The 26,776-nt window shown below is 35.3% G+C and overlaps 1 protein-coding gene across 1 annotated transcript in view; it reads left to right on the top strand.

Annotated features, from left to right (window-relative positions):
- Nucleotides 1-26,776, top strand: part of LOC138164124 (protein TALPID3-like) — a 79,136-nt gene that overhangs the window by 10,190 nt on the left and 42,170 nt on the right. Inside the window, exons 5-12 of the mRNA XM_069091719.1 lie at nt 1,677-1,844; nt 5,016-5,136; nt 9,200-9,317; nt 14,450-14,670; nt 15,146-15,218; nt 18,318-18,560; nt 21,855-22,029; nt 24,263-24,457. Of these exons, the coding sequence (XP_068947820.1) occupies nt 1,677-1,844; nt 5,016-5,136; nt 9,200-9,317; nt 14,450-14,670; nt 15,146-15,218; nt 18,318-18,560; nt 21,855-22,029; nt 24,263-24,457 (1,314 nt within the window). The remainder of the gene's footprint in view (nt 1-1,676; nt 1,845-5,015; nt 5,137-9,199; nt 9,318-14,449; nt 14,671-15,145; nt 15,219-18,317; nt 18,561-21,854; nt 22,030-24,262; nt 24,458-26,776) is intronic.

The following is a 26,776-nucleotide window of genomic DNA, read 5'->3' as shown; positions in this document are numbered from 1 at the left end:
ATTAAAACTGATACTTCAGTGAATCTTATAAGCTGATTATAGGTATTGCTACTATTAATGCAGACCACAAGTTATATATACCTTCTTATACTTTGTGACTTATGTGCATGCCCTCACAGAAATCTTCCACAGGGGATCTGTGTAGTGAGCTAGATACTTTACTCTAGGTCTTTTTACCTTTTGTTAGTACTAGTGTAACAATCTGCCCATCCTTGTTGATAACATTATTTATGGCTCCATAAAGTTCCTCTTGGATGCCTCCTTGTGAGAGGTGAGCCTTGATTTTCAAAGTCTGTACCAGTGGGGCTTAAACTCTGAAAGGCTCTGCCCAGGGGTGTGCTGGAGCCAGTTAGAACAGAACTTGGCATGTGCTACAAATCAGGGCTTGGTTTGTTTTTTTTTGTTGTTGATTGTCTAGACTGAAGAAATTGTCAGTAATATAGATTAAAACTTAAAATTGTCTTGTATATACTTTCCCTTTTCTCTCCACTCCTCCCTCTCCTGCCCAAGTCCAGGCTGTTAAGTATTTACCAGCACTCCTTTGTATGGCTTGAGCTCAACAGTAGTAGAAAGCTCAGGGAATGAAATTATCACCAGACTGGAGGCCCAGTGAGTCTAAGGCAGTGGTGTCAGAATTAGATTAGAAATGAATCTCTTCCAACAGGCAGCATATTGACTTTAAAAAAAACCACAAATTAACATTATCTTTTACTGTATTTTTATTTGTTTTGTTAAAACATTTCTTAATTACATTTTAATCTGTCTCAGACCACTGGAGAATTGTGTGGCCTGTGTGCGAGGTTGACACTTCTGCTGTATGGTAACAACTACAATAAGTGACACTTAGATGGTGGTTTAAGGTTTGCACAGTGCTTTGTAGACATCCATTGTTGGAGTTGAGCCTCATGATATTCCTGACCTTATGATACCAGAAGGACTTCAGATAAGTCTATCTCTGTAACAGACCCAGTTTGCTCTTTAAAGACCAATACTTTCCCTGTTCATCACCAGTAGTTTGGCTGATGAATTCTTTGGCTATCACAGCCCATATAGCAGAAAAAAATTTAAAATGGGCCTCATTGCTGTGTGTCCCCTTTCTGCTTCTGCAGTCATGTTGGTAGAGTAGCAGAAAGGAATGCCAGGAACCTCCGTTTCTGGACTATCTATAATTATTAACTTTGGATACTCTAAAGATTTGATCTTTGGCCAGTGCCCCACAGTGACCTGACAAACTATTGTAACTACCTTGATATTAGCATTCTGTAGAATGGAGATGATAGCACCTACCTCATTGGGTTGTTAGGAAGATCGAATATCTGTAAAGTGGTTTGTAAACCTTGAAGTACTATGTAAATGTTAGCTGCTGTTATTATCATTATCATTATTATTAGTACTACCAATAACCCAGTCATTATAGAGATGAAGAAATGAATGCCTGGAGAGTTTAAGTGATTTGTTCAAAGCCAATAGTGGTGGAGTTTGAATCTTGTTCTTCTGACTCCAAAGGCAGTTTTCTTTTCACTATTTCATACTTCCTTAGTGGTTCTGCCAGCTTTGCTTTTTGTTCTAATGGTTACATAATTACATTTTGGTTACTTGTAAAAATATTTAAACCAGGACAACTTAAAAACGCAAATGTATTTTACTGCTAAGTCGGTTTTCCTTCTGTATTTAAGCATACTTAAGGCAAGTTGAAGATTTTGGATTTGACAATCAAAAATCTCCACTTGAGACTCCAGCACCCCGAAAATTTGCTCCTGTACCTGTTTCTAAAGATGATAAAATCTCTAAGAGTGCAAGACTTGGGGAAGAAAAGGAAAATTTGCAGATATTATCTTGCAAAGGTAATAGACTTGTACCAGCTTGCCTTTGTTTTTCTTTTTATTTCTGTGTCATTGAAAGCTAGTTGTAAACACTGGTTGAATCTCAACTATCTGCTAATCTCCTATAATAGTTTCTACATATATTTCTGCATTCATCTTTATAAATTTGTGGTCTGTTAATATAGCCTTTTTCTGATTACTATTGACTTAATATTAATGGAAGGCATTTTGCTCCATGGCTCCAATTTTTCCAGTTTGGAATTGTTTTCTTGATCAGATGAACATATTTTGTCTTTCAACACCTATCATGACACCATACTGTGATAGGACCAGCATTTTCCTGATTGATGCAACTTCTTGACTTTTCTGATTAAGTTTCCTGCCCCATGTAATCTGATCAGCCCTAGCTTCTTTGATGGAGCCTTCTGGTCTTGGGGCATAAAACGTCTCAGTCCCACATAGTTGCTGCCTTCTCAGACTTGATGAGTGCCTGAGACCACCTGAGTTGCCATTCCCTGACAACACATTGACCAGTCTTCTTTTGGATGGGGGAAAGGGTTAAAACCAGAGAAGCTGAATGCTTTTTAAAGTCTAAGTTTGGGATTTTCTTGGTATGGGGAACTCCTGCTTATATAGGACTGCACCTTATTTATAACAGTTGCCTGGGAATATTTAGATGTTAAATCATGTTCTTTTAGTCACACAACATATGTTAGAAGTTGGATTTGAAACTAGGTACCTTCTGATCGATCGCAAGACCTATCTTTTTGTCTATTGTACCAAGTACTTTCTTTGCTTATCAGAATTCCTTCTAAAGTGTAAATTATTGGACTTTTTTTTGAATACTTTGTGACATTCATTCAACAAGCCTTTATTAGGTGCCTACTATATGGCATTTATTCTACTAGGTGTTGGTGATAACAAAGTAAAAAATATGAAACAATCTAAAAGACATTAAAGTACAACAGCTGACTGTGGATAAAACAGAAGAAAGTAGACTAAAAGGTAAATGAATATCCCATTCTTGGATATAGATTAAAGATGCGATAAAAATAATGCTCTGGAGTTTTTTTTTTTAATTAAGCTATTAGCATGCAGTAAAATAGTTCATGTGTTACTACTGTGTGTTATAGACTTGGGATTAGACCTTTATGCAAAAGTGGCTTGCCATACAGATATAGACAAAATAGGCCTTGGCCACAACTTTATAAATATGCTTTTATGGTAAAACTTTTTGTATATGTAGGTGTAAGTGAACACTTAAAAATTATTGTTGTAATTTATTGATTTATTTGACTTTTAAATTGCTCTCATCCATGATAGACGTTAAAGCACAGTAGAGCAAGCACTAACTTTGGAGTCAGAGGATCTGCTGATTAGTACCTGTGGGATACTGGGCAGATCATTTATAAAAATCTAGGGGGATGCACTCACTATATGACTTCTGAGGTCCCTTCTAGGTCTGAATGCATGACCTTGTGGTTCCTGTTCCCAGACAGCTCATATCCTTTTGCAGAGACAACATGCACATATGTGATATATATGTATCATATGTATTTATACACAGGATAAAAATATGTATAATAAATGTGAAATAAATGCAGAGAAGGTACAGAGGGAGGGCACTAGAAGTTGGGGGGATCAGGAAAAGCTTTTGAATAAAAAGTGGCCTTGTTTTGAGTTTTGAAAGAAGACAGGAATTCTGTCCATGAAGAAACATGTTCAAAGTTGGGGTTCAGATGGTAAAGTTATATACCCTAAAAATGGAATTGGTGGAGAACAGGTAATTGGTGCCAAATGTCAAAAGAGACATTCTTAATTAGACCCAAATGTGGTGGAGAAGTTCTTGGGTCACTTCTTAATACCAGGTAGGGGGAGTTTTTTATTGGGATCAGAAATTAAGTGAGAAGTTGTGAACATTAACTGCTTGAAACAATGTTAAATGGGTCAGAAGAGTGGAAAAGTTAAAAGAAGAAAAGTGAAAAAAAAAACCTGCCTATGTGCTTTATGGGCATTAGAACCATTTAGTCTAAATAGAGTTCCATATTGGAGTCCTGTCATTATAACTATAACAGAACTATAGAAGGATTACAGTTATGGCCATCATCTAAGAAATATGTTAGTCTAATAATTCCTTAGAGTTTGAAATATTTCCCTGTGATTGCATTTGTAGGATTGATGTTATTCTTTATAACTCTAAACATACACAGTGAAAAGGAATATTTCATAGAACTTAGAGATTGTCTCTAATAAAAACATTAGAATTCAACATAATTCTTTATATGTGATCTAACGTAAAGATGGTGAGACTGTCACCTCCCTTATTCTGGACATTATTCTATTAATTTGACCAAAGTGTTTTTGAGAATTCAACTCATGCTGTAGTCCACAAACACCCTTTGGGTCTTTGTGACATGATGCTGTCTAGCCATTTTCACTCATTTTGTACTGTCACTGTTAAATTTTTTAACCTGAGTGTAGGATTTTATATTCATCTTTATTATACTTCATTAAATTGGGAATATTTTTTGCATAGTATAATTTTAAAGCATTGGTGAATTTTGTGGTTAATAAACATGAACAATGATGTTTCCCTTAATCTAATTTGCTGATTATTAGTTTAGGTAGGTATAGATGGAGCATATTTTTCCAAGCTAGTAGAAATATATGTGACTGATAAGCACTGAAAAATAATTCTATGATTTAAAACTATTGCATTGTTGGAAGGACTTTATAGTTTATTTATACCTTGGGTGTATCTACAACTTATAATTTGTGTTATAAAAAGACATCCCTAAATATTCAGATAATTATGTATTTTATGAAGAGGCATAGCAGATGAGGTCACGTAATTAAGAAGTGTAATGAAGTAATAAATGTTAACTCTGCCTTGGACTAAGTATTTTACAATACCCAAATCTTTCTGGATTTTGAAACCAAATCATTTTAATTTAATAGTCATAGTCCTTGTTTTATAATTTTCCCCCTTAGGTTACTGATAGTATTACATAGAATTTTGTACACAAATATATTCTGTAAAAATTTTAATTTTCTTGCTATTTTTGTTTAGTGTTTCTGTAAAATAAATTTAGTTGATTTTGCATTTCAGTTATATTAACTTAGGCCAGATTTTATATTTTATTAGTTTTTAACAAATTAATAATAGTATTTGAAACTATTTTTGCTTCTTAGGAAGTGGAAGATTATTGGAGCAAATTCTAAATAGTCAGGACATCCATGCAAAAGAGAGTGAGTCTTCAGAAGGAATATCCCTAGCCACATCAAGAATGAAACAGGATCTTTTGAGAGACAGGTAAAAAAAAAAAAGAGAATGAAGTAAAAGATTTATTATCTGTTTATCAAAAAGTGAAAACATAGGAAGTTGAGACAGTAACATCTTTGTAAATTTTGAGAAATTACAGTTCCATTGTTTATTGTGTTAGGCTTAGATCATTATGATTAGATCAGTAAATTGAGAGCTGGAAGTGATAAGGAAACTGAGTCCTTGTGTGGTCAAAGGGACTTAGTTAAGATCATAGGCTACTAACCATTGGCAGAACGTAGGATATTTGAACTCCTGTCTGTTGCTGAATCCCAATCCAGGGCTTTTCTAAAAGTCATACTTCTTGTTGTCTTATCTGTTGAATTTGTTTCAACAAACATTTATTATGCTCCTATAGTGTGTCACACACTGTACCAGATTCTGGGGATACAGAGTCAGAAATGAAAACAGGCTCTGTTCTCACATAGATTACATTCTTCTGGGGGAAATAATGTATATGCAGATGGGTTAATGCAAAATACATAAAACATAATTTACAGATAGGAAGAAGGTAGAATAATGAGAAAGGATCAGGAAAAGCTTCTTGGAGAAACAACTTTAGCCAAGCTAGGAATTATCACTGGCGTAAGCGAGGAGAAAGAGCATTCCAGGAATGGGAGTATGGCCCATGCAAATATATAGAGGCTGATGAGCAAACTTCTGTATAAATGGAATAGCGAATAACACCCTTTGTCTGGACTTTGAGTGAAACCAGTTTGGAAAGGTAATTTGGAACCAGGGCTTTAAATACGAACCCAGAGAATTGATATTTTATTCTGTCGTAGGTATTTGTAATCTTTTTTGTGTCATGAATCCCTTTGTCTGATAAAACCTATGTACTCTTTCTCAGAATAATGTCTTTAAATGCATAAAACAAAATACATACGATTTCAAAGAAAAAACATGTAGAACTTATTTTTAAATTATTATTATTAAAAATAATTATTAAAATTTTTTTAAAAGGTCACAGACCCCAGATTAAGAACCTTTGCTGCAGAGACCATAAGAAGATACTAGAGTTTAATGATTAAGGTGATTACATGGTCAGACCTATGCTTTAGAAATATCAATTGCACGTTTATGTGAAAGATGGATCGGAGTGGGGAGAGACTAGATGTAGATGAACCAATGAGGAGAATAGTAGAGAGAATGGAATTGATTTAAGATACATTGTGGAAGTAGAATCGGTAAGACTTTGCAGTTGCTAGGAATTGGGTATTCATTCATTTATTCAGTAAATATTTAATAAGTGTCTGCTGTGTGCCAGGCACTGTACTAAGTGCACAAGATCCAAAAAGAGGCAAAGAGAGTCCTTGCTCCCAAGGAGCTTACAGTCTAATTGGGTAAACAATAGGCAAACAAATATATACAATGCAAGCTATGTACAGGATAAATAGGAAATAATTAAAAGAGGAAAAGAGGGTCTGGGGAAGGCTTCCTCTAGAGTGTGATATTGTAATTGGGATTTAAAACAAACCAGGGAGGTCAGTAGTTGGAGTGGAGTAGGGAGACCATTTTAGGCAGGTAGAATCGCCAGAGAAAATGCTTGGAGCCAAGAATTGGAATGTCTTGTTACTAGAACCTCTACGAGGTCAGTGTCATTGGACTGAAGATATGAAAGTAAGACATAAGAAGACTGGAAAGGTAAGAGGGAGCTAGGTTGTGAAAGACTTTGAATGCCAAGCAGAGCATTTTGCATTTGCTCCTGGAGCCAATAGTAAGTCACTGGAGCTTATTGAGTAGGGGGTTGTGTGGTCTGACGTGCGTTTTAGGAAAATCGCTTTAATGACTGAATGGCGAATGGATGGGAATGGGGAGAAACTTTGAGGCAGGCAGAAAAACTGTCAGATGTTTCAGAGGGGAAAAAGAGGAGGACTGAGAAAAGGATGTTTAATTATTTATTACTGGTCTTTGTGATGAATTTTAGTAGAGTCGTAAGATTTGATTAGTAAGTAGGTGGTGAGTGAGTGGAGTCAACAAACTTATGTAGGAGATTGACTGTTAAATGATGACACCATAAGGGGAATTTCAAGGTCAAGTGAAAGTTTTTTTTTTAACGGATGAGTGATCTCTGGAAATTTTTATATACCAAAGAGAAGGAACTAATGGATAAAGAAGTTGAAGATCAGAGAAGGGAGATAGACATTAAAAGATCAAAAACCTGGAAGAGGCAGGATGAAATGGGATCCAGGGCAAAAGTATAGACGGAGTAACCTGGGCAAGGATAAGAGCCAACTTTTCCTGTTCTCGTGTAATAAATTTATCGGTAACTTATATGATTTATGTCCTCAGAAAAAGTGGGTTATCCTAGACTGGTGTTTTCTAACCGTAATTTAGACACACAATAGTATCCAAAAGTATGAAATGTCCTGTCAGTAAAGGTGGCTTTGTACATTTTAAGAAAAATAGAAGAAACAAATTGTTTTCCTACTGAGAAACTTTCTGAATATAGGAAAATTTTTCTGATATGTGCATTATTTGATATTTAATATTCTAGAGGTAAAGATGTCCCTGGTATTGAAATTTGCTCCCAGGGGTTATATTTGCATTTCGTAGAACAGCCGGGTTCTAGGGAATACAGGTTTTTTTCCTAAGCTTTGTTTATTTTCCTACTGTCATAAGAAATTATAATTATAAATGGTTTTGTATTTTATAAAAGCTTTAGAAAATATCGTGAAAAATATAGTAAAAATAAAAAAATTTTTTTGCAGTTAATTGCTGGGCTCATATTTGAAGTGTTTTTTGACAGTTTTCTCCCTAATTCTGTCACCTTAAAAAAAAACCTATACACTATGGTGAAGCATTATGATAGGATTTATATGTGGAGTTTGTCAAAAATGGAGTATATTTTTTCAGCAGTGGGAAAAAAAATCTTTAACATATGTAGAAAAATATATAATTGAAAATTAGATTTTAAAAAGTAAAGCGATAGCATTAGTCATTTTATTAAAAGACTTTTTTTCACCCTTTGAGCTTTCTTTTGTCTTTGGTCAGGCATGTCTATTCTACACATTTCAAATGACTTGGTAGAAAATTTTTACTTCTTTAACAGAAGTATTGTTTCTAAACATAATCTTTATGCTGTTGTGAATTAACTTCCTCATGCTAGAATATGGAATCCATATTAGAATTCAAAGTTCTTAGTGTTTTCTTTGAAGCCCAAGTCTTTTTCACTATAATTAAAAAATTAAATTATGTTGATAATATTCATATTTATTTTTTAAGACATCAATATATGTCTTTTAAAATTCTTACCATTAATTTTCAAGTAAAAAAAATCATATGCTTGAATCTGAAAGGTTTCTTGCTTAATCTCATTACAAACTTTAAGATATTCTAGTCGGATTCATTTGAGTGGACCAATTAACGTTATTGATTTGCATTTACTGATAAAGAAAACACTTTTCAAGGTAATTTTAAAGTAGACTTTTTAAAATGTAACAATATTTTCTAATGTATCATTATTTTGTATTTTAGATTTTTTGGTTGTTAGTATAACCGAATCTTTGTTGCATTAGAATATGCATCTTATTTCATAACCACATAAATATATTAAAACTTACTACTTATTTAATTTCTTCAAAGAACTAAGATGTCAGCATTTTATATTATCTGTGCCTCTTCTGAAAAAAAATTGAGTGGGTGCTTTAGTATCCGAACAGAAGGGAGAAAACAGTTTATGGCCTAGAATCCAGATGCTTTACGTTAAAGTGAATGAAGTTCTAGATGCTACAGTATATCCTTGACTCTAGTGACATTAAGTGCACTTTATTTTCACTTAAATGTAATTATTTGAGATATGTATATATAATTATGATGAGTATATTTCTACAATGTGTACTGCATGAAAGAATCGGTGTCAGCACCAAACTGAAAAATATGATGTTCTCTGTTAAAATGATTTGAAATTTATTACTAGATTACATATTTATGTTGAGAAATCCGGCATATTTTGATTGAGAACATATCAAGGGGTAATGATGTGGTCTATATTTCATCTGTTTTTGTGACAGTGGAAGGGATGATATTTTAGAGAATATTTTTTTCCTTCCAGCGGTGTTGCCACTATGAAGCCCAAATCATTTCCTTCCCATGAAGAGTTTTGGACAGCTGAAAAGAATATGCATCACATCGATGATGTCTTTTGTGGTCCTGGCCGAAGGAAGAAAGAGGTGAATTACCTATTTATTTTTTTAAAAGTTTTTTTAGTTTTCAGTATTCGCTTCCATAAGATACTGGGTTCCAAATTTTCTCCACATCTTTCCCCTCTCCACACCCTAAGAAGGTGTGCAATTTGATATAGGCTCTACATATATATATATTCATTAAACCTATTTTCATGTCAGTCATGTTGTAAAGAAGAATTAGAACCAATGGGAGAAACCATGAGAAAGAAGAAACAAAAAAAAGAGAGAGAGCAAATGATCTGCTTCAGTCTGCATTCAGACCCCACAGTTCTTTTTCTGGATGTGGATGGCATTTTCCATCATGAGTCTTTTGGAGTTGTCTTAAATCCTTGCACTGCTAAGAAGAGCTAAGTCTGTCAAAGTTAGTCATTGTACAGTGTTCTCCTGGTTCTGCTCACCTCACTCAGCATCAGTTCATATAAGTTTTTCCAGGTTTTTTCAAGTCTGTCTGCTCATCATTTCTTACAGCAAAACAGTATTCCATTACATTCATATACTGCAGCTTGTTCAGTCACTCCCCAACTGAGTGAATCACATATTTCATGTATAAACACAAATTTGTTAATAAAAATCATTATTGGTAAAGGTAAATGATAAAAAAGTTTACCGGATGAATTGAGTCTTGGTACTGGAAAATTTTATTGACTTTTTCTTAATCTTCATCCTTTTTGTCCTCTTGACGACCCTTTCCGCCTGAGTACTCTCCTTGCTAGCTTTTCTTAGAAATTTAACTTCTCTCTCTTGGTTCTCCCTTTAACTGTCTGACTGTTCCTTTCCAGTGACCTTTGCTGGGTTCTCATCCAATTTCACTTAAACGTGGATATTCTTGAAGGATTTGTCTTGGGCCTTTTTCTCTTTTTACTCTCTGCTGTCTGACTTGGTGATATTGTTAGCCCCCACAAGTTCAATGACATGTATGCAAATGATTCCTGTGTATGAATATTTGTCCATATAGTCTCTCCTGAGCTTCGGGCCTCATTACCAAATGATTTTTGGACATCTTGAACTGGATTTCTTGGAGGTATCTCAAACTTCAGATACCCCAAAGAGAGCTCACTATCTTTTCCTCCACTCACAATCATCCCATCTTTCAAGTTTCTGTATTACTTTTGAAGGCACCATAATCTTTACAGTAATCCAGGCACACTGTCATCCTTAACTCTTTCCTTTTTCTCACCCGATATGTAACCAAATCTTGTTTCTATTTCCACATCTCTCAAATATGTTCACCTTTTCTTTGCTCATATAGCCACAACCTTAGTTCAGCACCCCATTTCTTCTTTCCTGAACTATTATCTTTTTCTTCATCTCTCTGCCTTAAGACCTTCACTAGTCACATACATCTTCCATTCAACAATCACAGTGATTTTCCTAAAGTAGAGATCTGACCATCTCATCCCACCTATTCAGTAAACTTGTCTAGCTCACTGTCACTTCTGTGATCAAGTGTCAAGTCTTCTGTCTGGCATTTAAAGCTCATCTCAAACTGGACCCAGAGATGTGTGGAAGCTAGCTTACACCAGCATGAGAGAATGAATTGTTATATTTTCAGTATGAGCATTTACAACTTAGAAATTCTCAAATACTACAAATCAGGGCTTGATTTGTTGTGTTGTTGATTGTTTTGACTTAAGAAAGAGATTGGAGAAAATGTTCATAATGTAGATTAAACTTAAAGGTGTGTTGTATGTACATATTTTTTTCTCAGACAGCTGGTTGTTAAAAATTTACTAGCATATTCTTCCTGGTTCCCTCCCACCTTTCTTGTTTTCTTGCTCCTTTCCTTGAACTTTCCTATGTAGATACACTGGCCTAATTGTTCCCTGCCCTTGCTGTACTATTTCCCATCTGACTGTTCCCTATGTCTAGAGTACTCTTCCTCTTACCTTCATCTCTTAGCTAATGAAAAAAAAATTTTATTGTAAACCTAAGCACTAAAATCATTTTTATCAGATTTTTTTTTTCTTTTCCAACATAGAGTTGGAAATTAAGGGGATTCCCAATGGAGAATGACTAAATAAATTGTTGTATATGAATGTAATGGAATATTACTGTTGCTATTAGATAGGATGAAATGTTTCCAAGAAACCTCAGAAGATTTGTATGAACAGATACAGCATAAAATGGGCAGAACCAGGAGCATGATTTATACAATAATATTATAAAGGAAGACAACTTTGAAAGGCTTGAGAACTCTGATCAGTGCAATGACTAAGTATAATTGTAGAGTACCAGTGATAAAGTATGCTATCTACATATTGATAGAGATGTTATGGATTCAGGATGCAAAATAAGACCTACGTTTGAATACAGCCAATGTGGGAATTTGTTTTGCTTTCTTATATTTATTTATTACATTTCCAACACCCCTCCCCTCACCATTTGGCATTGTGGATAGGGAGAGTGAAGAGAGATAGTGATAGAGTAGCCAAAGAGAAAGAGATAGGGAGAGAAAGAGAATAGAAAAAAAAAAGTCATTGAGATATCTTTTTTAAAAATGCAGAGAAGAAAACAGAAGGAAGGCCAGAAAGAAGCACACATGGGACAGCTTTGAAAGTGACAGGTTGAGGTTATTTTCATCTTAAAAAAGAAAAACAAGCTGTACCTGATAGTCACAGTTATGTGTGGAACTTTCATTTTCTGTTCTATTATGTAGGTGCAAATGCCTATTTTATGTGATGTTTAAGTTCAGAATTTAAGAAATAGAAAAAAAAGGAAAAATGATCTATCTGTTCATGCATTGAGGGCAGACTTCATGAGTATATAATAATAGGATAGATAAGCAGGTTAATTTTTTTGGTTTGCTTTTGGAGGACAATTGGGGATAAGTGACTTGCCCAAGGCCACACGGCTTGTTTTTGTGTTAAGTATCTGAGGTCGGATTTGAACTCAGGTCCTCCTGACTCCAGGGCTGGTGCTCTATTCACTGCGCCACCTAGCCTCCCCAAAGCAGGTTAAGTTTTAAAGCATATAACTTAGTGAAATAGAGAATAGAGAATCCTAAATCTGAAATAGAGAATCCTAAATCTTTTCTGTTGATTACAAAAATACTTTTCTTTTTGGTAGAGAAAAATGAAGCCACAAAGGTGCTTTTCCAGCAGCATCTGTATTTGTTAAGATTATGAGATTCCTTATTATCTTAAGATATTAAAAGATAACTTTCTGTTCAGCAGTCATGATTTTCACTCATAAGTAAGAGACAAAACAGAAAGATATGTTTAACAAAGGTGTTTAACTATTGTGAAGTTTTGTGGATTTTTCCTATAGTCCAAATAGAAGGATTTCTTCTAGTTATTTATATGATCTTCTTATGCCTTCTATGTATTGATGACACATTGAATTGCTTGCATTAAGCTTTGTAATCCTTCAGGGCTTCCCAATAAGATGCATAGCCACCACTCATTGTTCAGCCTAATAATTCACACAGGAGAAAACAAAATCAAAATATCCATTGACTATAATATGATGAACAATTTTTTGGCAGTTGAATTTTATCAGTATATATCTTGGACAGGTGATACATGGGTACGCCATAAAATAAGCTTAGCTAGACTTAAATTGGAAGAAGAAAATAGTTTGGACCAAGGGTGGAGAACCTGTGGCCTCGAGACCACGTGTAACCTTCTAGATCCTTGGGTACAACCTTTTGACTGAGTGCAAATTTTACAGAACAAATCCTCTTATTAAGGGCCTAGAGGGCCGTGTGTTGCCTTGAGGCTGCAGATACCGCACCCTGACTTGGACCGTATTTAGGAAATTTGACAGTGTTTTCAGTGGTCCCATGCTGCTTCCTAGCACAAAGAGCCATCTTTTTAGCATCAGTGCTCTTTTTGTGATGTTATATTATGATAAATCATGGAATGCTACAATCTTCAAAGAAACAATATTGCCTTTAGCTAGTTGAATAGAATTTATTTGGAGACTGTATGATGGGACATCAACAAGAAGGTGTGAACGGGTTGAACTCTGTACCAGTGGAAGGAAAAGCACATTGTAAAAAGTGAAATAGAAGGCCTAATATAATTATAAAATCTTAAATGTTATTAAAAGGTATCTTAGAGGTTGTTAGTTTAACCCCTGCCTGAAGCATGAAACTTTTCTGTAACATCCTTGACATGTAGATATCCCAGCTTCCTGTTTGAATATCTCCAGGGATGAAGAACTCAGTATCTCTTTTATTACTACAAGCATTGAATTATTATGATACAAGTTGGAATTATGTCCTAATAGTCTCTGAATTACAACTACTAGGCCTATACCCTTAACGAGATCAGAGAAAGAGGAAAATTTGTAAAAGTATGAGTAAGTACTTGTAGTGATACTTCTGGAACCAGATTTTTTTGTCTGTGTGACTCTGAATTCTTCTTAGTCATCTTTCTTCTGGCATTGTACCATTTCGTTAACTTGTTTAGCTATTCCCCAGTAAGTTGACGCCCTATTTTGTTTCCAGTTGTTCAATCTGTCCATCCATTCTGGAAAACAAATTGATATCAGTTGTCAGTTTGTACTCCAAAGAGATTAAAGGAAGAGGAAAATCACTCATATGTGCAAAAATATTTATAGCAATACTTTCCCCTGTCGAAGAGCTATAAACTGAAGGAATGGGCATTCATTGGGGAATGGCTGGATGAATTATGGCATAGCGATATAATGGATTATTGTTGTGTTGTAAGAAATGACAGAAAGGATGGTTTCAGTGTGAATCGGTACATCATGCAGTTAGCAGAACCAAGAGAGAAATGTAAACAATAACAACATTCTAAAAACAAACACCTTTGAAGACCTTTTAGGAACTCTGAACAACCAGGATTCCAGAGGCCTGATGGGGAAGAATGCTTCTTACCTTTTGGCAGTATGATGGACTCAAGATGCAGAAGGAGACATATGTTTTTAGCCATGGCCAATATTAGAAGTTGTTTTAATTGACTATGCATATGTGTTTAAAGGATTTTTTCCCTCCTTAATGTGAGAAGTTTTTTTTTTCAAATAAGGGGGAAGGAGAGAAAGTAAGAGCTTGTTAATCAAAAATAAAACAAAAAAAGTACACTTTAAAAGTATACACGGTTTTATATATTCAGTCAACAGGCATTTATTCATGTATTCATTTTTTATTGTAGCCACAAGAGTCTCTGAGCACCTTTAGAGCTGATGATCTTCCACCAAGTCCAGTCCATCCTAAGTCAACCAAAACAGAAAGATCTATTTTGAAAGATGCTGAAAAAATTTTAAGAGGAGTGCAAAATAATAAAAAAGTTCTTGAAGAAAACCTTGAAGCTATTATTCATGCAAAAGATGGAGCTTCCATGTATTCCTTTATTAATGCTTTGGCTACTAACAGGTAATAAAGTTGTTGGTACTATATTACTCTGAACCTCTTAATGTTCTCAATGAATTTATCAGTTCTATAGGCTTTGTCATATTTTCAGGCAGTTGGATTGTCCCACCTTTGTTATTCCTTAATGGTCAGAGCTTTCCTAATCCCTAATAAGATGTGAAGCTTATAAAAGAAATGGAATTAGTACTTTGCAAATGGATATACTCTTTTATTAGTTTTAGTACTGAAGCCAGAATGTGGTTTTGTTTTTCCATTATAAGTTATTTTATCTTCGTTACATGCTTGCTTGTATTAGTATTTTTTTCAGTTATTTTTTTCTTCATACATTTTGGGAAGGAAAATTAATAGTATTTTCTTCTGTAGATGAGAAGACTGGACAGCAAGCAGATAAACAGTGATAGAAATAGTATTTGATTTTGGTTCTGTTCTGTTATCATTAGAGGCTAATCTAATGGAAATTATCTTTTCTCTCCGTTAGAGACATGTTGGAGAAATTTCGTATTAAAAAGACAGTGGATGAATGGATTAAAATAATCACCCCAGAAATTCAGGTATGATTAGGAAAAACTATGAGGAATGAATGAGATTTAAAAAAAAATGATGGCATTGATCTCAACTTGAAACTGATTAATACATTTATTTTCTAATTGTTTCTGTTATGTACCTAATACCATCACATTATCCTTATGATTTCTTTATCCCTAATAATAGCAAGCTTACTTTGCAGTTGTAGTTGTCCTTTTATTTGGAAATTTTTATAATGGCCTTATAATAGTTTTATAATGGAAAAGGAATTGAATAACTAAAGTAATACAAGTATTTAAAAATAAAACAACTTTAAAAACTAGTTCTTTTTATCCTTGTTTTAGTAAAATGTATTTATGATGCCATTATGAAGCATTTAAAACTGAGACAGTCTTGTATTATTAGTGTCAGAACTCGCAACTATGCTGGGAGTTCAATATAAGTTAGATAATCTTTCTGAGTCTTTGTTTCCTGTTCTGATTAAATTAAATAATCTCCAGATTTCCTTTCAGTCCTAAAATTCTATGAATTCTTACAAGTATCTGTATGTTTATAATGAAATTTAGTCTAACAGTGACTTGGATATGGTCTATAACATCTCCCAGCGACCCACTAGCAGTTGACACTTCTCAGCTTCTGTTCTAAATCTTTTCTTCTTTTGTCTCTTCACATCCTGCCTATTCTCTCACTGCCTACCATTATAGCTGTCTATTCACTGGAAGGTTTAAGTTCATCAGGAATGCCTTCATGTGTCCTTTACATTCTTAAAAACTCAGGATTGTCATCGATTCTCTTTTCTTCTCTCCGTTTGCTAACACTAACTCTTGTATCTCTGCTTTTGATCCTCTCCTACATCCTGCGGGGTCTTGTCCCAGATCCCGGTTCTTAATAAAGGATTATTAATTGATTATATTTCTCTCTTATTTATCTTTAATCTCTCCCCCTCTGCTGCCTTCTTGCCTTTCACTTATAAACATGCTCAGTTTACCTTACTACTGAAAATGCTTTCCTTTGACCTTTTGGCCCCATTTCTCTCCTTTTCATAGTCACATTTCTGGAAAAAGTTGTTGATACTCAAGACTTTTAATTTTTCACCACTCACTTTCTTCTTTAATCCTTTTAAATCTGATTTATGTCCCTGGGTCTATACTGAAACTGCTCTCCCAAACGTCACCATTGACCCTATAATTGAAATTCTACAGCCTTTTCCAACCTTTATCCTCCTTGGCTTCTTTGCAACATGCAGGATTGTTGAGCACCCTTTTATTTTAGACAATCTATCTTTTCTTGGTTTGAGAGAGATCATTATAATTGTGTTAGCTTAAATCCTTGACTGCTCCTTCTCGATCAGTTTTGCTTGACCTTTTTTCAGAGCTTGTCTTTGTATCTCCAGCTAAGTATAGGACATCATCAGCTGAAGTCTACAAGTACCTCAGATTCATGTGTCCAGAACTGAGTGTATTTCTCCCCCCCTCCCCCCCAAATATCTCTTCTTTCTGATTTCACTGTTTCTAATAGTGGTACTACATTTGACCTAATCTCTCATGTTTGAAATCAGGATGTTATTATCTTGGATGCTTTTTTCTATCTTACTCTTCATATACAAATGGATAGATACCATATTGTGTTGATTCTACCTTCCCAATATCTCATAAATCCATTTTCTCTCTATTCCCACTGCCACCATCTCGATATGTAATATAATTTCACCTACCTTATCTATCACTATTACCTCTTAACAGATTTTCCTCCCCTTTCTCCCCATTCCAATCAGTCCTTCATATTTCTGCCAGACTAATCTTCCTCATCAAAATCTATGCATATCTGGTCATGCCACTTCTCTTCAGATATCTTCAGTGCCTTCTTTTGCCTGCCAAGGTCAAACTTCTTCGTCAGACATTTAAGATCTTTTGTAGTCTGGCCAAACTGAGCATTCTAATATCTTGATCAGTGGCATATCTCACCCTGTTGCCAATTCATGGAATATCCTTCCTTCAACCCTTGGCCTGTTAAAATTCCTACACGTCTTGAAACTCCCCTGAAAATATTAGTACCTCCTTTGTGAAGCCTTGTCTGTCTCTTTTCTCTCTTAGACCTCTTAGATAACTTGATTTTACAGCTCTTTAATATGCTTTTTTTATTGATGAATTTCATTTTGATATATTAATCACATCTCAGTAAGCACCATACCATGAATATCTCCCATTAAAAAAAGCTAAACAAAATATCTAGTAACAATATGATCTGCAACATTTGTATTTTTCTTATACTACTAGTTTATAATTTCTTTTTTTTTTTTTTAAAGCAATTGGGGTTAAGTAACTTGCTCAAGGTTACACGGCCAGTTATTATTTCTGGGTGTGGTGCTGAGTATCTGAGCCCGGATTTGATCCAGGTCATCCCGACACTGGAGCTGGTGCTCTTACTCGCTGAGCCACCTGGCCGCCCCTAAGCAATTGGGGTTAAGTAACTTGCTCAAGATTACACGGCCAGGTGTTTCTGGGTGGATGCTAAGTGTCTGAGCCCGGGATTCGATCTCCAGGTCGTATTGACACTGGAGCCGGTGCTCTTACTCGCTGTGCTACCTGGCCATCCCTACTATTTTATAATTTCTTAAAAGAAAAGAAGGGAATCTTAATATTAGCCAGCTGGAAGCAGTTTTGACTTTGACATTTGATATGACTTATATTGTCTTCTAGAGCTGTCCTAATGGACACTGTCTTAGTTGCTGTGTATCTTGTCCTATGTTTGTGCTTTATCAATTCATGTAACTCTCCTCATGTTTTGTGATGGACTTTTCTGGTGTTATTTTATATTACTCCTGTCTCTGTCTCATCATTTTAGACTGTAGGCCCCATGATAACAGAAACCAGGTCTTATCTAAACTTTTACTACCAGTGCCTTGAAAAAGTAGATACTTAGTAAGTATAAAGTGTAAAGTAAAATAAAATTTATAAATAATTGACTAGTTGCTTTATCATATGATTATTTAATTTTGAAAATGAAGGTACTCTGATTTGATAAATTATATATCATTATCCAATACAAGAAGAAATTTTATTATTTTAAAACAATTTTAGATTTTGCCATTTTAAAATTGTTTGGCTGTTTTTTTTTGTTTTCAGGATGAATTGGCAAGAAAAGATTATGAACATAAGAAATTTGATAAGAATCGAAGGTCAGATTTCACCAGAAAAGCCTTAAATAACCAACATCAAAAAACAAGCAAAGAAATTAAAACAAGTGTTCAAGATGAAACTGTCAATAGATTTGTGTTTCCGGGAAAGCATCTTCGTAAGCAATTAGAGGAGAGTTACAGAAGTACATATCTAAAGAACGTTCGTGCTTCAAATTTAGATAGAAAAGAGGTAAGACCATAGTAGTTTCTGTGACTAATCATATTTGATTTCTACTACTTTTGTTAATATTTTTTAATATTGAATAGTTGTTTTTCAGAATACAACACTTTTCTCTGAGATTCCATAGTCTTAAGTCAACAGCGTCTATCTTTTTTTTAACATAGTAATAAAATGAAGTTTATAATTTTTTAATATGTTCCTTATTCTTTGTGCTTTTGCTAATTTAGCTAAGCTATAAATCCAGACAAAATAGGAACTTTTTATTTTGTCTCCCCCTTGCTCTTGAGTCCTGTATAAACTCTTAAGATTTAAAAGAATATTAATCACAGAGGAAGAACTTTCATTTGAAAAAAAAATATTGGTTTTACCTCAAAGTACTTTACTTCTCTTGAAGTAATAACTGAAAATTAGAGAAATTGTATACATTGGGTAAGACAGTTGAAGGCAACATTTTGGAATTTGAGAAAGTCCATCAAGGTTTTTGTATAAATTTATGTAAACTCTTTTAAAAAGTGATCTTTAATAGTAGAATTCTTAATGTATAATATATATATATATTCCTTGTTGTGAACAATAATACTATAAATAACATGCCAAAAGATTTGAATGTTGATTAACTTATGAGAAGTTTTAGTCATTAATTTAATTCTTGCTTTTTTGCTTCTACTTGATTTTTTCGTTTGTTGGATATAGATGTGTGTTTTATGCATTTGTCTATAAATGATGAAAACAATTATAGACAAAGTTGTATAGTGATCAGTTAAACTGTTACTGTCAGGGTCATGCATTCTGTGCTAAATTTTTTGCTGATTGTCTTATGGAAGATAACCATATCAAACATTTTTAAAATGTTGTGTGTGTGCTATGTATAAAGCACTGGGCTGTGTGCTAAAAATGATCCTTGACATGTAGGAGTTTGTTCCGCTAGGGTTGGGAAGATAGTATCTACCCAATATATATAATGCTTGGAAAAAATTCACGGGAGGGAATGGAAAGATACAGACAAAATACTGTAGGAAAATTATTTAAAGTATGATGGATTTTAATTTGGGAAGATTGGTGAAGACTGAAGACATGGCACCTGAGCTGAGCCTTGAAAGAATAAGAGGATTCAGAAATGCAGAAACAAGGTGGTAAGGTTACATTGGGGGAATAAGGGACAATTTCAGCAATTGTGTAGAGTGAGGTGATGGCATATGAGATTTGCAGAAGAGCTAGGTGACAGTTTTGGTTGGAATAAGGACTGTATAAAGGAGAATAATATAAAATAAGACTAGAAAGTTGGTTGGAGCTAGACTGGTGGTCCTAAATGCTAGGTCTTAAGTACTTCATATTTTATCCTATAGGTAGGAGGAAGAAAGGAATAAACATTTATTAGGTGCCTTCTATGTGCCAGGCATTGTGCTAAGTGTTTTACAAATATAATTTGATCCTCACGATAACCCTGGGAGTTTATTATTATTTATATTTATTGTATATTATTAATATATTATATTTATTATAATATTTATTATTATCTCCATTTTACAGTTGAGAAAACTGATGTATACAGAGATTAAGTGATTTGCTTAGGGTCAGTTAAGTGTCTTCTATGTGCTAGGCACTGTTCTAGGCTCTGGGGATGCAAAAAGAGGCAAAAGACGATCCTTACCCTCAAGGAGCTCACACTCTAACGGAAGAGACAGCAAGCAAACAAATATGTGCAAATGAGCTACATGTATGTATGTGTATATGCATACACACACACGCATGCATAAACATCTATATGCATATATATATTTATGTATATTTACATAAATAGGAAATAATTAAAAGAGCAATGACACTTGAATTTAGAGGGGTTGGAAAAGGCTTCCTATCGAAGATAAGATTTCAGTTGCCACTTAAGGAAGCCAATAAGTAGAGAAGAGGAGGAAGAACATTCCAGGAATGGAAAATAGCCAGAGAAGATGCTTGAGGCTGAGATATGTAGAGTCTTATTTGTGAGGCAGGTCACTGTCCCTGGATCGAAGCATATATGAGTAGATGAGAGTCAGATGTAAAAGACTCTAAAGTAGGAGGGCTAGGTTATTCAGGGCTTTTAAAAAGAAGTTATATTTTCATTTGTAAATTTTCTTCCTCCCTCTACCACTTCCCCTACCCAATGAGGAGGGCAAGAAATGATAGTCAGTATGCATATGAAATCATGCAGTACATTTTCATGTTACCTATATGGAAGGCTTGAACCCCAAACAGATGGTGATTTTTGCATTTTATCTTGGAGGCAAGAGTGATTCACTGGAATTTATTGAGTGGTAGGGCCTACATTTTAGGAAAATCACTTCAGTAACTGAATGGTAATGGATTGGAGTGCAGAGAGGTTTGAGGCAGGCAGACCCGCCAGAAGGTATTGCAATTGTCTAGGAGTGAAATGATGAGGGCTTGCACCCAGTGGTGTTAATGCTAGAGGAGAGAGGGAGGCATATAGGAGAGATGTTGTAAAGGTGAAATCAACAGGTCTTGGCGACAGAGTAGATGAGAGATAGTAAGAAGTTGAAGACGATACCGGGAGGATTAGGTTGCCCTTGTCAGTAATAGGAAAATTAGGAAAGGTTTAGAGACAAAGTTAATGAGTTCTGTTTTAGACACGATGAGTTTATGATGTCTACTGGACATCCTGTTGGAGATGTCTAAAAGGCAGTTGGAGATGTGAGATTGGAAGTCAGCAGAAAGTTGGGAGTAGGGTAGGTAGATTTGAGAATCACCCATGGGAGCTGATGAGATCATAATGGCCCATATTTTTATTACCAGAAGTCTCCTAGTATTTTAAAGCTGCAGGTCATGGGACATAGCATTCTCAGAAGAACTAAAAATGAGTATCTCACTGACAATTCCTTTGGTGGGTATGAGCATGCTGCAGTTTATAACAAATAGGGAACTTTAAAGGATAATAGTAAAAGGATGTCATCTGGGCAGTAGAAGATTTAAAAGGAAAATGGGCTGGTTACGTGGTGAGAATTAGGTATAAAAGGTGGACAGCATGAATGTTTTACTGTTATCTTGAAATATCAACAGAAAGTGAGTCAGGCCCCTTTGATATTGACTGAACCTTCTGTGGCAAACAGGTGAGGGGATGGACGTGATGTATGTTGGCAAGATTGGATTGCAAGTCCAATCATTGGAAGGAGCATTCAGACTGATGAAATCATAAACCCATTTCAATATTTGAATAATATTTTACATAAAATACACTTTGCCTGAAAAAAATGAAAATGCAATTTAAGATTCTTATTTCTGAGCAAGTAACTTTGGTTTTAAATGCAGGGACATCTAAAGACAACCAAAGTGACACAAGGTAGTGACTACTTGTTACAGATTTATGGGAAACCAGTTTATCAAGGTCATCGCAGCACTCTTAAAAAAGGTCCATATCTTAAATTTAACTCACCATCTGCCAAATCCAAACCCCAGAGACCTAAAGTAATAGAACAAGTTAAAGGTAAGGAAATTTTTAAAAAACGGATTCTGGTTTTAATTTGTATGGTTTTATGGAACATTGCTCTGAAGTGAACGAATATGGTTTTAAATCCTGCCTCTGATTCTTATTGCCTTTCTGATGTTGGACAGGTCGCTTAATGTCTTTGGACTTTAGTTTCATCTTCTGTAAAACGATGGTGTTGGACAGGATGGCATCGGAGGTCCCTTTTAGTGCCGGAGCTATGATCTTTTGTTGAGTGTGTCCCTTTGTGACTTTTTTTTTATTATCATTTGTAAACATTCTTTGAATTTTAGGCTGACTGAATGAACTGTAACTGTCCTGGTTCTATTAAAGATGCCTAATAAGATGGTGGGGGCAGTTGTGGAGAAAGAAGCCCAAACCTAGAGGCTTCATGGAATTATTATAAAAACTGTATTAATAAGGTGGAATCTGAGCCATTAGTTAGAACCTAAGAAAGGGGCATAGTAATTATAGCAATTCATTGTACAGACCAAATACTGAACATTATCAGGAAAGTTATTCAGGATGAAATAGAAAATAGTTTCCTACTTTTGTACAAAATGAGGATATGTCCCTAGGCTTCAGTGAAATATAGAAATGTATTTCTCTCTCTCATCATATTTATGGATAAAATTTACTGACTTTTTCATTGAGAGTGTTGCTGTCAATTAAAAAAATGATATAAAATGCTTTTTCTCCTTTATGTGTAATAATGGATCATAAGTTTTCTAAATTAGAAAAGTTGCCTTGTTTACTTTGTGTATAAATACTTTGATTAGTATTCTGTAAAGTAGATAGTTACAAATGGGAGAATTCTTTAATATTATGTTTCAACGAGATAATCTTAAAAAATTTTTAACTAATAATTTTATTTATGTTTTAACATAGAAGTGAAAGGAAATACAACAATTATTTCTCTTTCCCCTCCCCCATATTTTTCCTCACACCCCCTGGTGCAGGAAGCGATCCTTCCCTCTGATGTACAGCTATAGTAAGGAAAATATTAATTTTCAGGAACTTATGTTATACCCTCATGACAGCAATAGAGACAATTTGGTATATTTTACTTGTATAAAGACTTCTTTAAAAATGTCTATGATTGGATAGTTGCAGGATCAACAAATTTATCCATATATAATTACAGTAAACTAGATTTACAGTTCAGAATAATGTCATAGATAAAAGGCAGATCAAAGAGATGAGAACTATATCCAGTTTTATATTTAAGCTTTTGAATTTGCTAATTGTAAGCAATTATTTTAAAAATAATTTTCCTAAGTATATACCAAGTAGATTACTGACATCAAGACCCCTACATTCAGAAATATTCATAATAAAATTATTTGTGATAAAAATCTCAAAATAAAATATTCCTAATGATTTGTTTGGTAGTGACCAAACAAACTAATGGTAGATAGATATAGCGGAATGTGACTGTACCAATAGAAATAATAAATATGGAGAGTTCTGAGGAACATGATATGAAGTGTGGAAGAACAGAGAGATGACAGCTATGCAAATAATATCAACATGAAATGACTGGGGGTGGCCAGGTGGCACAGCGAGTAAGAGCACCGGCCCCACAGTCAGGAGACCTGGGATCGAATCCGGGCTCAGATACTTAGCACCCACCCAGAAACACCTGGCCGTGTAACCTTGAGCAAGGTACTTAACCCCAATTGCTTAGGGGTGGCCAGGTGGCTCAGTGAGTAAGAGCACCGGCTCCAGTGTCGGGATGACCTGGATCAAATCCAGGCTCAGATACTTAGTACCACACCCAGAAATAACTGGCCGTGTAACCTCGGGGGGAAAAAAAAACAACACAAAATGACTGCAAGTACTAGTCAAATACGAAGTTTAACATAAGTACCATATTATCTAAGTTAGAAGTCATATTGCTCCTTTTAATTAGCAATTGACAACCTCTGTCTTTTGGACTTTGCAGGAGTGTTTGAACATGTGTTTGGGGGATATGTTATAGCAAGACATCAGTAAATCAAAAAAAACTTAAAAACCATATCTTTGATCAGCCTTTATTCAATTTTCTTTCTAGATATTTTCTTCGTGTTACAAAGAATAGGAATGGGTAGATTTTTGTTTTTAGTAGACCTTTATCAGTTTATATTGTGGTTCTGTGGTTTGTTTATGTATTTATCACTTTCTGTTATCTTGAGAAAAGGGAAACTATTTTAAATGAACATTGTAGGATGTTTCTCTTTGATGCTTGTTGCAGGCACTAAGGTAAGGTCAGCAAGAACACAGACTGAGTGGGAGATGACCAGATCAGTGGCAACAGATCCGAGAAAACCACAGTCCTTTCCTTTGCCTTCTCATCAGGAACAGCAATGTTTGTTCAACCCGAGCCGAGAAGTGCCTTCTGTTTCAGGCACACTGGAAGGCCATCTGATTCCCATGGCAGTTCTTTTAGGTAAGAACAAATAAGAATAACAGCATATATTTTATTTTTTTCTGGTTAAATGTGAAAACAATTTTAAACATTTTTCTTTAAAAATTTGAGTTCCATATTCTCTCCCTCTCTCCCTTCTCCATACCCTGAGATAGCAAGCAGTTTCAACTAGGTTATACATGGACAGTCAGTCTAATGTCTCTTCACTCCTGTACTTTCCTTTGGAGCCTCCCAAACACAGAGCTAGCTCTGGCAATGTGTGTGTCAACCTCATTATCAATGTGTACATATCCACAGCATTCCAAGCTTCTCCATCTGCTGTAACCGATGGTTCCATGTATAGATGGTGTGATGGTGGCTGATGGAACCACCTGTGTTAACTTGGTGTTAACTGTTATGCCAAAATTAGCACATAGCAACAGAGAATTGATCCATACTTTGTTGCATCTCAGCTTCAGAGGGTGCATTGAGTGCACAATCATCTGCAAACAGAAAATTGTGCACCAACACTCCCTCCACTTTGGTCTTGACTTGTAGCCTTTTCTAGTTGAAGAATTTACCGTCAGTGTGGTATGGTAGCTGACCTTGAGGCTGTGTTCATCCTCACTGAAAGCATTTGACAACATGGCTGAAAACATCATGGCAAAAAGCGTGGGAACAAGCACACAACCTTATTTCACTCCATTGGTGATTGGGAAGGCGCGAGAGCATTGTCCATTATCTAGAACCGGGCACGCATGCTGTCATGAAATTGACGTACAATGCTGATGAACTTCTCTGGGCAACCATATTTTGATAATTTTCCATAAGCCCTCATGACTATCAGTATCAAAGGCCTTGGTCATATCTACAGACATTGTGCACAGACCTCTGTTCTGCTCCTGGCATTTCTTCTGGAGTTGTCGGGCAGCAAACACCATATCGACTGTTCCTCAGCCCTTTCCGAAGCAGGTAGACGACCATCTTCCAGGTGAAGGATTAACCTATTAAGGAGGGCTCTGGCAAGAATCTTTCCAGCAATGAATGACTAAGAGAGAGACCCCTCACTGTGATTGTCACAGGACAATCTATTTCCATTACCTTTATAGAGATGGACAGTGGAGGCATCCTCGAACTCCGGGAGGATAACCTCCTCTTGTCTTATAACCTGTAAAATTTCAGTCAGCTTTTGATTGAGCAATGGTATTTAGACTGACTACCAAACTGAAAGCCTTTAGAGCTGTTGTGCTGACCTGATTGTTTTATGCCTGTGAAACTTGGACAGTATACCAGCACCATGGAAGGAAATTGAATCGTTTCCATTTGAATTGTCTTAGGAAGATTGTGAAGATCACCTGGTAGGATAAGGTACCAGACACTGAGATCCTTACTTCAGCTAAACTGCCAGGCATTCAAACTCCGAGGGACTGGCCATGCTGTTCAAATGCAAAACACACACTTGCCAAAAGGACTCTTTTATGGAGACCTCACACGGGTCAGGTGTTGACATGATGGTCATAAGAAGTGATACAAGGACACTCTCAAGGTCTCTCTCAAGGGCTTTGGAATTGATTGTGTGACATGGGAGACACTGGCCCAGGACCGCTCAGCATGGCATGCCCACATCAGAGAAGGTGCTATGCTCTGTGAGCAAAGCAGAATTGAAACGGCTCAAGGGAAAAGCAGGCTGCACAAATTTAGCATATCCACCCCAAATGTTTATACAGACTATTTGTGCCTGACTTCTGGTAGAGCATTCTCAGCTCATACTGATCTGATCAGCAAGTCAGACACATTGAAACTTGACTTTAGCATAGTGATGTCATTTTGGTACTTTTCAAGAATGGACAGCAACCAACCAACACGTACAGTCATACGAAACACATTTCTGTATTTGTCATGTTGTGAAAGAAAACACAGACCAAACAGAAAAAAAACGCAAAAAAAAGACACTGAAAAATAGTAATCTTTGATCTGCATTCATTTCCTTCTTTGGAGGCAAATAGAATTTTTCATCATGAGTGCATTGGAATTATTTTGGATCATTGTATAGCTCAATATTGCTGTTACTGTATAAAATGTTCTCCTGGTTCGGCTCACTGCATCAGTTCATGTAAATTGTCCAGGTTTTTCTGAAATTATCCTCCTCATCATTTCTTATTGCACAATAATGTTTCATCACAACCATATTCTACAAGTTACTCAGTTATTCCCCAGTTGATGGGTACCGCCTCAATTTTCAGTTCTTTGTCACCACAAAAAGAACTACTACAAATATTTTGTAGAAATACATCCTTTTCCTTTTTTTTTTTTTTTTATCTCTGGGATACAGACCTAATAGTGGTATTGCTGGGTCAAAGG

This window comes from Petaurus breviceps, unplaced genomic scaffold (assembly GCF_028583685.1).
Source record: "Petaurus breviceps papuanus isolate PSGF00001 unplaced genomic scaffold, PetGlider_PUasm1.0 189, whole genome shotgun sequence".
Lineage (NCBI taxonomy): Eukaryota > Metazoa > Chordata > Mammalia > Diprotodontia > Petauridae > Petaurus > Petaurus breviceps.
The sequence above is the reverse complement of the archived record's forward strand: the minus strand, read 5'-3'. Positions and strand labels throughout refer to the sequence as shown.